The 14,298-nt window shown below is 39.5% G+C and overlaps 1 protein-coding gene and 1 pseudogene across 1 annotated transcript in view; one reads left to right on the top strand and one right to left on the bottom strand.

Moving 5' to 3' along the window:
* The window catches only part of KPNA1 (karyopherin alpha 1 (importin alpha 5)), a 58,300-nt gene that overhangs the window by 33,910 nt on the left and 10,092 nt on the right, over positions 1-14,298 (top strand). Inside the window, exons 6-11 of the mRNA XM_014547000.1 lie at positions 787-875; positions 1,167-1,266; positions 1,856-2,019; positions 3,268-3,346; positions 10,470-10,595; positions 13,107-13,234. Of these exons, the coding sequence (XP_014402486.1) occupies positions 787-875; positions 1,167-1,266; positions 1,856-2,019; positions 3,268-3,346; positions 10,470-10,595; positions 13,107-13,234 (686 nt within the window). The remainder of the gene's footprint in view (positions 1-786; positions 876-1,166; positions 1,267-1,855; positions 2,020-3,267; positions 3,347-10,469; positions 10,596-13,106; positions 13,235-14,298) is intronic.
* On the bottom strand, positions 8,832-9,306 carry LOC106727656 (annotated as a pseudogene).

The raw sequence follows: 14,298 nt of genomic DNA, 5'->3' as shown, positions 1-14,298 counted from the left end.
ATATATATATGTGTGTGTGTGTGTGTGTGTATATATCCATGAAACCATTATGATAATCAAGAAAGTTGATATATCCATCACCTGTCCAAAAGTTTTCTGTATTTTGGTTGTTCTTAAATTTTGGTTTACTGTTTTCTTTTGCAAGCAAGCTTAAAATACATTTTTGACCAGCTGAGTAAGCCATAGACATCACTGCTCTATACCAAGAGCTGTGTGGAATGTTACTTAGGGGTGGGTTCCTGAAAGGTAAAGAATACATGTAAGAACTGTTTCCTTTCTTTACAAAGTTTACCACCTTGAGTGTTCACATGCACACTTTCATAATATTACTAGAAGCCCGTTGCACAAAGATTCGTGCAATAGGCCTTCCTTCCCCTGGCTGCCGGCACTGGTTTTCCTCCGGCACCCAGGACCCAGGCCTTTGGTCCGGCTACAGCGGAGAAGCCAAGCCTCTTCAGTCTTCGCTCTGGCTGGAGCCTTCAGTCTTCGCTCTGTGCCTGTGTATGCAAATTAACCACCATCTTTGTTGGGCTAATTTGCATAGTTGCTCTGATTGGCTGGTGGGTGTAGTGGAGTGACACCAATTTGCATGTTTCTCTTTTATTAGTGTAGATTGATCTTCTTTCCCCAATTCCACAACTATTTCATCTGACTCCTTGATGTATAATATATGTAGATTAACTACAGTATAATTTTGTAGAGTTACTGTGATTTGTTGACTTTTAAAAAAAGAATTATAAGAGAATAAAAATATACAACCTGTCATTAATGAATGATTTTTCACAGGCAGTCTGGGCTCTTGGCAACATTGCTGGAGATAGTACCATGTGCAGGGACTATGTCTTAGACTGCAACATTCTTCCCCCTCTTTTGCAGTAAGTTTCTTTTTCTTTAAGTAATAAAAATATGGGATGTTCTTCAGAATGCTAATGCATCTTTGGAAATCATTTTGGATTTTTCTTTGATTTTTGTTGTTGTTGTCTAGACATTTACTGACTTATTCAGATAATTTCTTCAGGTTTCTGAAGAAATTCCAGTCCCAAAATTCTGAATTATTTGGTTAGAATTAAGCTATAGGTCTGGAAAAAATGGTTTAGTATTTATATTATGCCATCACAAAATTAATATTCATTATATTGTTTACCATTGTATCATCATACTTATAGGTTATTTTCAAAGCAAAACCGCCTGACTATGACCCGGAATGCTGTGTGGGCTTTGTCTAATCTCTGTAGAGGGAAAAGTCCACCTCCAGAATTTGCAAAGGTAAGGATTATACTTGTGGGAAATTGGCAGAAAAATTACAATTAAAAGAGTGAGCAACCAATATTAGTATGAAAGGAAAGAAATAATAAAATTCTAACACTAAGTTTTATCAAAAAAGTATCTGTTTCTAGAGAAATGGGTTTTTTTTGTTTATTTTTGTTTTAATTTGGGATAAGTTTTCACTGCCTGTAAAAAGCTCTGAATTAATCCTTAAACCTGGCATTTTTTGTTCATAAAGTATCTAAAATACAGAATTTCCTATCTTAACACTTGTGGAAGTTCCTTTACCTCTTTGGTCTGCAATGAGTGTGTTTTGACAAGGAATCTCTCAGAATTGGTGTATATTAAACTTTGCTCTCTGAAATTATTTTCCTTGGGCTCTCACTGCCTCATTAAAGTAAACTACAAGGCCACCGACAGCTTTCCAAAGATGGACATGCCACTTGACCACTTACTACTCCATCTCTAGAAGTACTGCTAGTCACTCCAGAAGTCAACAAGTGTGTGTCTGGTTGCTTTCTGGAGTTTCTCACCTCACTTCTTCGTTTTATTCTGTGAATTTTATAATCATACCAGCCTCCCTTTGCAGGTTTCTCCCTGTCTGAATGTGCTTTCCTGGTTGCTATTTGTCAGTGACACTGATGTACTGGCTGATGCCTGCTGGGCCCTCTCGTATCTATCTGATGGACCTAATGATAAAATTCAAGCAGTTATTGATGCAGGGGTGTGTAGAAGACTTGTGGAGTTGCTGATGTAAGTTATCTTGAAGAAAGTGTATCTGCTTTTTTTCTGTCCCAACATTAATTGCTGAACTCAAATATTCATTGACTTATTGTGCTTTGGGCTTCTGTCTTTTGTAATTGTTTATATTGATGTCAAGTTTGTTTGTTTGTTTGTTTGTTTTGAGACTTATAAAGAACCTCTCACTTTTCTGCTGTTAGCATTCCTTCAGGAACATTTAATAAACTGATGTATGTAATTTCAGCTCATGTTCACTGGATAGTGAAAGGCAAATTGCCACTAAAAATAGTCATTCCTTATCTTTCTGTCTGCTTTAGAGCTTATTCTAGACTGGTGTCATCCTTTGAATTTTAATTTGCTAAATCTCTTTGTGATGCCTTTGAGTTATGGAGTGGAAGATTTACTGACAACATAAATAAAGACTGTATTACTCAAATTTTTAGATAATAAAGAAAAAAGTTAGAGTGATAAAATAATGGGGAAATAATATACAATTATAAGCCGCATGAAATTTTAATTCAAGTAAGTACAAAGTTGATGCAAGGAGACACTGCTCCAAACATGACACATGAAATGAATTAGATCAGTGTAATGTACACAATGCCAAACTCTGGGATTATAGCTGGTTGCAGAGTGGGTGCAGATCAGCAGCAAAATGCTATTGTGAATTAAAAGCAATCTGATGCTCCAGGGGTCAGAAGTACAGCATTTAAAATCTGGGAAGTAATCAATTGTACTCTTTAGTCATTAGATTACATATGTATCTTAACCATTTCTTTTTAATCATCCAATCTTAAATGAAGGAACTGTCATAGTTTTGAGAAGAGTGATCAATCTTATTAAAAGGGAGAAAAAAATATGATTTTGAAGGAAAATTAAAGGATATTAACTTAGCCTTAAATAAAGATTTAATATTTGTTTTCAGATATATAAAGCTTGTGTGGAAGGGTATGTCAGGAGTGGTGTAGAGAGGAAATGAAGACTATGACAAACAATGAGAGGGAAAACTTCGATTCCCAGTGATGGGATACCTGGGAAATATTATTAGGAAAGATTTGTAGTTTCTTATCCAAAAATACTAAATAAATGGAGAATCAGCTTTTCTAGGGGACAGCAAACATTCTGTCATCATGATAGGGTTCCCTTAATAACCACCATCAGTACCTTTCTATCACATGTTACTTAGTTTGTATTTCAGCCCTAAGGAAAAGAAACTAAGGATAGAATTGTTAGAAATAACATTTCTTTTTATGATTGCAGGCATAATGATTACAAAGTGGTTTCTCCTGCTTTGCGGGCCGTGGGAAACATTGTCACAGGGGATGATATTCAGACACAGGTATGAATATGTGACAACTGTTTTTTTCCTTCAAAAATAGTACATTGAACTCCATGATTAAGTTTGTATTATACTATTAAATTCCATATTATTGGAGAAAATTAATACTTTGTTTCATTAATGTTTGTTAAAAATTAGGCAAGTAAAACAAACAAAAAATTAGGCAACTACTTTCACTACCTTCGTTATCTCTGTTTTGACGTGGTGCTTGTAGAAATTTTGGGTCCCCTGTGATTTAACTTAACCTTTGGTCAGGCAGGTTTCTTTCCTACTACTCCTACTTGAAATGGTCTTGTGAGCATATGAAGCTTTCAGTAGCATCTTTTCTCTATTTCTGTCATCTTTATCTCATCATCTCTGATAATTTTCTTCTTTGTACATGGTCAGTAAGTCTCCTGTGTCAGGAGGATTCTTCCCTCCTAGCTACTCATGTCACTCCATTCAACTTCTATATCCAGATCCATTACTCACAGTGGATTGGCTAGCCATTTTCTTTCTTGATCTCTCAGGTACATTGGCACATTGCTGTCATCTTTAAATTATCTTTTTAAGCTGTTGTGGTGTTGAAGTATTTTGGTCTCCTGCCTCATTGATTATTTCCCTTTAGTGAGCTCTTTTTTCTGTTTCTTCTTTTTTGTGGGAATTCTCCAGGAGATAATCCTTCAACCTCATTCACTGATCTTTTTATAAATTCAGCCATCACTTTGAAGATTAGGTTTTAGCCTTACCTTGCTTTTTCTTAACCACCATTTACTTTCAACAGACATTTAATGTCTTTACTTTTCTAATCTTTAAAATTAAGGAAGATTGAGTTTGTTCTCAGAGGTGTCTTCAAACTCTCATATGTTCTTTAAATTTATTCTATCCACTAAGGAACTCATTGTTTTCCCTTATATTTAGGCCTCTGCTTATTTATGTTCCCCGTTTCAGTGAATGGCACCGACAGTTACCTGAGGCAAAAACCTGGACATCAGTTTGATTCTTCTTCCCTACTCTCATCAGTCTCTTAACTCTGTTATTCCATCTCTACTTATCTCTTGTAATGCTTAGTTCAGACATTTATTGTACCATTCCCATGTTACCAGAAGGATGCTTGTAAAACACAAATTTGATCATGTATCTTTTACTTACAATCTTTTTATGGCCCTCTATTGTCCTTCAATGATGTTTAAGATAATTTAAAATCTGGCAGCTGTATCGCAGGGCTGGAGTGGCTCAGTGGTTGAACGTTGACCCATGAACCAGGAGATCTCCAGTTCAGTTCCTATTAAGGGCACATGCCTGGGTTGCTGGCTAGATTCCTGGTGGGAGGCATGCAGGAGACAGCCAATCGATGTTTCTTCTCTCATCAATGTTTCTATCTCTATCCCTTACTCTCTCTCTAAAATCAATAATAAAAACATATTTAAAAGTTAAAATAAAATCTGGTAACTATATAATAGAATGTATGCAACAGAAGGAAGGGGCTTTTAATCATTGATATAGAAAGCTCTCCAGGTTACTATAATAATAAAAGCATAATATGCTAAGTAGACCAGATGACCTTCTGGATGAAGCCACAGCGGCGGGGGCCAAGGCAGAGGCAGCCACCACTGGGGGAAGGGGCCAGGCCCCTTGCACGAATTTTGTGCATCGGGCCTCTAGTATTGTTTATAAAGAAAAACAAGGTGGCTGTGGAGCAATGGCAGTGCCTCAGTGCCAAGGGAGTGGCTTGTTAGCCAAGCTGCTGGCTCAGGATACAGCTCAAGCCCCCTGTCTTGGCCCCCGATCCAGAGGCCTTGAGGAGAAGGGGAAGCAAATTCTCAAGGAAATAGATCAGTATTATTAGAAGTCTAAATGGGAGACAGACAGAATCCAGAAGAGGAAAATGCTGCACTGCATTCAGAGAGCCCTGATTCAAGAAGATCTAGATCAGTGGTTCTCAATCTTCTGGCCCTTTAAATACAGTTCCTCATGTGGTGACCCAACCATAAAATTATTTTCGTTGCTACTTCAAAACTGTAATTTCCTACTGTTATGAATCATAATGTAAATATCTGATATGCAGGATCGTCTTAGGCGACCCCTGTGAAAGGGTCTTTCGACCGCCAAAGGGGTCGCGACCCACAGGTTGAGACTGCTGATCTAGATTATGAATCAGATGGTAGAATGGTGGAGAACTGGACCAGGCAGGTGGGCAGTCACATGGAACCCTTTGAGGCACACCAAAAGGTCAGTGACTCCACTGGCCACAGTGGCAAAGCCAGCCAGGATAAGTATAAGAATGAGACAATCACACAGGCAGAAAAGTTCAATAATAAGAGGTCCTGGCAGCAGGACAATGAGAATCAGGAGAATGCAGTTAATAATCATGACCATGATAACATCACCTCAAGAACACCCAAGGATGCCCTGGCCGGTTTGGCTCAGTGGATAGAGCGTCGGCCTGTGGACCTAAGGGTCCCAGGTTCGATTCCGGTCAAGGGCATGTGCCTTGGTTGCGGGCACATCCCCAGTTGGGAGTGTGCAGGAGGCAGCTGATCGATCGGTGTTTCTCTCTCATCGATGTTTCTGACTCTCTATCCCTCTCCCTTCCTCTGTGTAAAAAATCAATAAAATATATTAAAAAAAAAAAAAGAACGCCCAAGAGAAGAAAGCAGAGGCCTCCAAGAGAAGAAATGCTTCAAGGCCAAAGCAGAGAGGGAAGTATACCCTATAGACCTTCCCATTCAACCAGACTAGCCCACTTACTCTCTGTGCAAAAAGTTCTTCTATGGAGAAATGATTGATGAATGCCCCAGTGAACAGTTCCACTTCCCCTGTGTAGGACTGAATCATAAACCACAGAGCAAGTGTATTGTCCCAAATGTCAAGGGGAGAATGAGAAAACCACAGACAAAGCCCTGGAGAAATCCAGAAAGGAAAGGGTTTATAACAGGTAGGTAGTGGACCTTGCTAAACAGTGAGTAGAACTAAGCTAGTATATTTGTTACATCGCCACCTTTGGTGAGGTGCAAAGACTGTATAATGTGTGTGTGTGTGTGTGTGTGTGTATATGTATGTATGTGTGTATATATATATATATGTGTATATATATATTATTTACTTTAAAAATATATTTCTTGATTTCAGAGAGGAAGGGAGAGGGAGAGAGAGATAGAAACATCAATGATGAGAGAGAATCATTGATTGGCTGCCTCCTGCACGTCCCCTACTGGGGATCGAGCCCACAACCCAGGCATATGCCTTTGACTGGAATCGAACATGAGACCCTTCAGTCCACAGGCCAACAGCTCTATCCACTGAGCCAAACCAGCTAGGCTACAATGTATATTTTTAAAGAATGTTATAAAAGGAGCCTTGTGTGTGTGTGTGTGTGTGTGTGGAGATGTCATTGATTCTCTGCCTTTGTTTTCATTGATACACATGTGTAACAATAGAAAGTGGTCTGTGGGTCAACATTTCAGAAACTGCAAATATAGGTTTGAATTAAACACTCAAAAAACAAAACAAAAAACCAACCAAACAAACCAAGGGGCAGAATAATGTGTAAAAAGGGGCATAGCGAGGAAAGGGGGAAAAAAACCAGTATACTCAATATACTATATGTTTTATTATGTTTGCATAAAATTTCTCTGGAAGGATACATAGGAAACTAATAATATTGGTTGTCTGTAGAGAACTGGATGTCTGGGATACTGGAATGGAAAGGAGGCTTTCAAGTATATTGTCCTTTGTACTTTGTGTATTTGTAACCGTTTCAGTGTATTTGCTAAGTTTCTATGTTCCCATTCCCACATCAAATTTTATATACTCTTGCTGTTTTTTTTTCCGCTATGATCACACTCAGCTCTGAGCCTTAACACATGCTTTCTTCCTTCTGCATGGAATATATCTCTACCCCCCATTCCTGCTTTGATCACTACCTCACATGTATCCACACTCTGCCCTGTCTTCTCATCTTCAGGTCTTGTTATGACAAAACACTGTTTTCTCTGAGAAGCCTTGTTTGCTGTCATACTCTTAAGTTAACTGCTCCTTCTTTGTTTCATCCATCATGGCACTTATCACACTGTGTTATAAGTAATTACCACTGTATTATAGCTGTTTAATCACTGATTATAAGCTTCTAGAGGGGAATCTGTGTCAATCTTGTTCATTTTTATGTCTCTGTAATCTAATAGTTCCTGACACAATGTGTAGGAACTAAAAAAAATATTTATTGAATGAAGTTCTGAATCTATACATCTAATTCTGACTTAAGTTTCAGTCCCATATATCCAGTAGCCTGTTAGATATTTCTGCTTGCATGTCTCACATTTGTCTCTTACAATGTATGTTCTTTTCCCACAAAGCATGTTCCAAATCTTGATTTTTTCCATTGCAATTAAAGATACAACTCTTCATCCACACTTGAAACTTTGCAGTCATATTTGATGTCTCCATATCTCTCACACTTTGTATAGTAGGTCACCAGGTCTTGTTGATTCTTACTGTTATCTTAATGTTGCCAGATCCACGTCCTATCATCTTATTTTGGTTTCCTTTATTTTTTTACACAAAGGTTGTTGCTGTACCCACCTGATTTATCTTCCTACTCTCCCAAGCATTTATCCCCCTCAGTTTATTCTAATAACAGCTTAACCTTTCTTAAAATAACCTTGTTCACATTATTTATTTTCCTCTTAGAAACAAGCTTCACCCTAGCTGTGTTGGCTCAGGGGATAGAGCGTCAGCCTGCGGACTGAAGGGTCCCAGGTTCGATTCTGGTCAAGGGCACATGCCTGGGTTGCCGGCTCAATCCCTAGGAGGGAACATGCAGGAGGCAGCCAATCAATGATTTTCTCTCATCATTGATGTTTCTATCTCTCTTCCTTCCTCTCTGAAATCAACAAAGATATATTTTTTAAAAAAATAAACTACAGGGAAACTTAAAAAAAAAAAACCAACAAGCTCCTTTAATGCCTATGACAGTGGTCAGCAAACTGCAGCTCGCGAGCCACATGCAGCTCTTTGGCCCCTTGAGTGTGGCTCTTCCACAAAATACCGACTTCTGCGCATGGGCCACGAAGTTCCAATCGCACTGTATGTGCACGCCCGCATGTGGTATTTTGTGGAAGAGCCACACTCAAGGGGCCAAAGAGCCGCATGTGGCTCGCGAGCCGCAGTTTGCCGACCACCGGCCTATGAGATAAAGAACTTTGAAAGACTTTAAGGAATTTGTACTTCAGAATTTTAGTCTCATTTTTCTTTTTGGCCTACTGTTAATTTTGGTCTATTTTCTTATTTTGGTACTTGTGGTAGCCGATCTCAGCATTTTCTCATTTTTTTTTAAATATGTTTTTATTGATTTAAGAGAGAGGAAGAGAGAGGGAGATAGAAACATCAGTGATGAGAATCATGAATTGGCTGCCCTCTGCATACCCCCTACTGGGGATCAAGCCTGCAACCCAGCCATGTGCCTGACTGGGAATCGAAACTGACCTGGTTCCTGGGTCAGCGTGCATTTTCTCAGTTTCTTTTTTTTTTAAAGGTCTCAAACATTTATTATTGAACCAACCGACTACTGCAGAAATAAAAAAATCAGCAGAGCAAAATCATGAGTCCATTAACTTTTCAATTAAAATGCCCCAACTGTCCAGACAGTAGCGATCTTTTCAATCATTTAAAGATGTAGGAAACCTGGGTACAGCATAAATATGTGAGTCATCTCTCATGTGTGATTCCTCATAGACCCAGTTTGGTTCTTCTCCAATGTCTCTTCTTCGAGTTGTACCTCATTTTATTACCAGTTTTCATCTGAATCCGTTGGGGAATGGGGCGGTTGTGCTTTTATTTCTTGGCCAGGAACTTCTTGAACCTGAAAGTCTTGTCAGAAGACATGGTGAAGGAGAAGCTAACGCATTCACCTCGACTGTGGAGAAATAGCTCATTTTCTCATTTTTAACCTACCTTTGGGGGTCCTTTCTCTGCTTTTGAAATCTTACCCTTACTCCCTATGAAGTCTTTTTCTGACAACTCTTCCCCAAGTATTATGTTTAACTTCTGATGTGTTTATTTTACAGACCACGTATTTGGATGTTTTAAAAGTTGCTTTGTGACATCTTTTATACTGTTATTTAGAAAGGTTGTATTTGTTTGAGCTACATTAATTTAACAGGCAAAAAAGACTTCCTTTTAATTTGCATTTCTGTCATTACTTGTGAGATAATTTTCTATCAAAATTTTAGTTTCTCACCAATTTACATATTAAAGATAGCAACCCTCTTATCTGTTGCATTTTCCTACTTTTTCATTGTTTTTATGCTTGAAAAGTTCTTCACTATCCCAAACCAGCTATTTACTGAGATTTTCTTCTGTTTTATGATTTCTCTTTTATATTCATTAAACCAGCTGCAAAATTTATTTTTATAACTAGGGTTAAGAACTGATTTTTTAAGAAATACTTTCAACTCCTTTATTCTAGTACCAACTATTAAATAAGACCACCAGTGGGAAGAAAGGATTAACTTTATTATATACTTAATTCTTTATAAATATCTGCATTTGCTTTTGGACTTGTTATCTATTCTGTTTTTCAGTGATTGATTCTTGAGCCAGCCACCTATTATTTTAATCATGACAACTTTATGATTTTAGTTTTGGTAGAGTAGCTCTCCTTCATTTCTTATCTCCCTCACCCTTGTAAGCTGTTTGGTAGCTGGGGACATACTCTTTTTATCTTTGTATCTTATAGTGCTTCATTAAGTATGTATTGGTTCATTGACTGCCAATTAGAGGGTTATCAGAGGACTTAAAATTCTGAGACCACTTCTTAATTTTTGACCGCTTGATACAGTACCCATTCAAAGGCATTTTAATATGCTGTAGGGATAGGAAAGTAACTAAGACATTATTATATCTTACTTAAGTATGGTTTTAGTAGTTGACAATGTGTACAATGAAACTGCTTTGATGATCTTAGAAACTAATTCTTACTAGCAGTGAATACTTTTTTACATATATAAAGTTACTTGTTTCTAAAATTTCAAGGGGAAACATTAAGTTATTTCTTTGCCTTTTTCCTAAAATAAAGTTTTTGAGTTAAAGATTTACTTATATTTGTTTGCATCAATAAGTAAAATTTTCAAACTTCTCATTTTAGGTAATTTTGAATTGCTCTGCTCTGCAGAGTTTATTGCATTTGCTGAGTAGCCCTAAGGAATCTATCAAAAAGGAAGCATGTTGGACAATATCTAATATCACAGCAGGAAATAGGGCCCAGATCCAGGTAATTTCATATATAGCATCTGTATTTTTTTGCATATTTTTATGGATAAATAAGATTTTTTTTTTCTGTCAGTCTTTAAAGTCTATATTTTTTCTATTGCCTTGGAGGCCACTTACTCCCAACATTGTTCTCTTATTTGGTCAGTCTGCATCTTACTTTTTTAAAAACCCTACTTTGAAGAAGAAAAGTCTTTTGAACTTACACTTGGGCCTTGGTATTTCCCTTTGCCTTTAATATTTGATGATTTTCCAAGATAGTGTAATAGTGTCTTGTATTCTTGCAGTTTTGTTGGACTTTATGCTAAGCAGGTTAACTTCACTCTTGCCAAGTAAAATACTTATTTTCTGTTGGACCTCATGCATTAGATTGCCTTAATTTTTCATGAACCTTTGGGGACCTATTTTTCTCTAGCTGATTATCTGTCCTTTTATTCTTACACTAGGGGCCCAGTGCACGAATTTGTGCACCTTCCAAGGAACTGTGGGCTGCAATGCTGCTGTGGGCACAGGGGTGGGTGTTGGCCCTCCCACCGCAGTCCCCTGTCCCCTGTCTGCCAGCAGCCCCGTTCCTGCTGCCGCTGCTCCCACACACTGACAGAACCGTCCCAGCTCGCACCCGCTGACAGCGCAGAGCGATTGGGGCTGGTGCCAGCAGTGGGGCAATCAGGGCTGGCAGCAGGTGCGAGCGGCAGCTCCGGCGCTGGCTGCTGGCACCGATCGCCCCTCAGGAGCAGGGGGAGATGGAGAAGCCCTGAGGGGCAATTGGGGCCAGCAGCTGCTGCTGGCACCACTGATGGCGCCGAGCGATCAGGCTGGTGCTGAGTGGGGCCGGCACTGGCAGCAGGTGCGAGCACCGGGCAGGACCACGGCGCACAGAAACAAAGAATTTTCAGTAACCACCAGAGGCTCACCCCAGTGACAGTGACCGGCACCCCGCCTTGGTCTGGCGCCCCTGCTCCACCATCCCGCTGCGGCCAACACCCACCATGTTCCATGCACGCCCCCTGGTGGTTGGGAGAATAACCCAAGTGGAAGATTAGCAGTGGTCCAAATGGTCCAACATAGGCCATGAGAAAGGCTGGAACAATGGGTTGAAAAACAACTTAGGAGATTTTGAGCTGAGTGGAATTGTAGAGGTCGTCTAATCCAGCATTCTTGTTTATAGATGAAACTGAGACTCAGAGAAATAAAATTATTTTCTACAGGGCATCTCGAGTAAATGACAGAACCAAGATTAAGTGTCTTTCTGCTAAACTTTGCTTACTGCTCTCATTGGTATAATAGATAAAGTTCTCATCCAGGAAAGCATGGGTTAGGTTAATCATCCCTTAACAGAATTCTATCATAGACTGACATTGGTAGCTATTGCAGTTCATAGCTTACATACAAGGTGATTTTAACTGCAGTTGATTGCTTGCTATGCACCAGACTGTTATGTAGAACTCAAGTTTTTTTTTTATTAGAAAATGATATGAGCCAATTTAGGTACTTGAGCTAAGGAGAAACATGAAGAAAATAATTTGAGGAAGACTACTTTAGTGTTAGTAGGTGAGAGGGACTGAGTAAAAGTACTCTGTCCAACTAAAGGCTTTTCTGGTAATCTGGATTGAGGTGGTGGCTTGGACCAGAATGGTGGCAGTGCTAAAGGAAAGGAAAGGATGGACCTAGAGCACTTTAAATTGAAAATGTAAAAGATGTGGTGACTGATTGAATTTAGAATAAATAAATACAAAGAGAGCCTTTGTGAATTTGACAAATTTGAAAGGAAACCTGGTATAGAGGGCAGATGATGTGTTTGAGGCGGTTAGTAGATCTAAAGTAAGCTGTTGGCCATCTTGGGCTGGGGCTCCAGTGAGAAGGGAGTCACAACCAGAGTTACAACACACATGTCAGGGTGGATGCTATGAGAGAAATGAGAATAGCAGAGGAACAAAGAATTGAACTTTTATTGTGGGTGGACCAACACAGGATAATAAAAGAGAAAACTCAGAGGTAAAACTAGATTATAAGGTCACAGACTCCAGAGAGGGTGCTATAGATATCAAGTATGGCCCAAAGGTTAAGGATAATGAGGACTTAACTCCTTCCTATTTATTTTTAACAGGGGGAGGGATGCCATTAGTGAAACCACATGAAAAGTTATAATTAGTATTATGAGCACTTTTTAAAAAAACACATGTTTTTATTGATTTTAGAGAGGGAAGAAGGGTGGGAGAGAGAAATATCGATCGGCTGCCTCAGGCATGCCTCCTACTGTGGTTTGAGCCCAAAAACCCAGGCATGTGCCTTTACTGGAAATTGAACCCAAGACTTTTTGGTGCATGGTATGATGCTCAACCAACTGAGCTACAGCAGCCAGGGCATATCATGAACACTTTTATAAATTTTTGTTTATTATTTGTCAATTGCAGTTGACATTTAATATTTTATATTAGTTTCACGTGTACACATAATGGTTAGACATTACAAATCTTATAATTTTCCTTCCCATTTAATTTTTCTTTAATTTCAGACTGTGATAGATGGCAACATTTTCCCAGCCCTCATTAGTATATTACAAACTGCTGAGTTTCGAACAAGGAAAGAAGCTGCTTGGGCCATTACAAATGCAACTTCTGGAGGATCAGCTGAACAGATCAAGTAAGTACTAGCTAGGTAGCATCTTATAAATTAAAGGAAAAATTTTCTCTACCATTTAAGAATGCTAATTCTAGCCTCCTGGAAGATTATTCTGTTTCATAATTAGACACAAATAGATGTTTTATTCCTTATACATTTCCCATACCTTCTTGCAGACAAATTCTGGGATGTGAGAAGTATGGCAAAGTTGAGGTTTGAAGCAGAAATAATTATAGGGGTGGCTTCAGCACACTCTGGAGCTGCTTGGTCAGAAATATCTTGAGGAGTCTAGAAGGTTACATGTAGAATCCTTAGAGTCCAACTTTAATAGTTAACTCTTGCTCTTTCTAGTTTAAATGGTTTAATTGGACCAGACTTGAAAGAGTGGTATATCTTAGGGTAAAGTCCCAAATTCAGTGGAGGCAAGTGTCTCCTAAAGTACTATAGTATTCAGTAGAGAGAGAGAGAGATCTGTATCAGCTTGAGACTCAAATGGCCCCTTGGGTAGTAGCAGCTTATAATCTTAACACGTTAAGCGCCCAGCCTATTTTGTCTTCCGGATGGAAAGTATAGTGTCAGTCACCGGTGACTGACTGGGCGCTTAACGTGTTAACTAGAGGCCTGGTGCACAAAATTTGTGCATGGGTGGGGTCCCTAGGCCTGGTCAGCGATCAGGGCTGATCAGGTTCCCCGCCTTCCTGCCTCCTCCTTCCCCCACTCCCTCAGCACCCTGCCACCACCGCTGGTTGCCCGCCATGTTCCGCACCGTCCCCTGGTGGTCAGCACACATCATAGTGAGTGATCAAACTCCTGGTCTCCCAGTCGAAAGGGGACAACTTGCATATTAGCCTTTTATTATATAGGACTAGAGGCCCGGTGCACAAAATTCATCCACAGGGGGGTGGTCCCCTTAGCCCAGCCTGCACCCTCTCCAATCTGGGACCCCTCAGGGGATGTCCGACTGCCGGTTTAGGCCCAATACCAGGGATCGGGCCTAAACCAGCAGTCATACATCCCTCTCACAATCCTGGACCGCTGCTCCTAATCGCTCACCTGTCTACCTGCCTGGTCGCCCCTAACCCCCC

This window comes from Myotis brandtii, unplaced genomic scaffold (genome assembly GCF_000412655.1).
Source record: "Myotis brandtii unplaced genomic scaffold, ASM41265v1 scaffold46, whole genome shotgun sequence".
Taxonomy (NCBI): Eukaryota; Metazoa; Chordata; class Mammalia; order Chiroptera; family Vespertilionidae; genus Myotis; species Myotis brandtii.
Note: the sequence above shows the minus strand (reverse complement) of the source record. Positions and strands in the feature narration are given on the sequence as shown.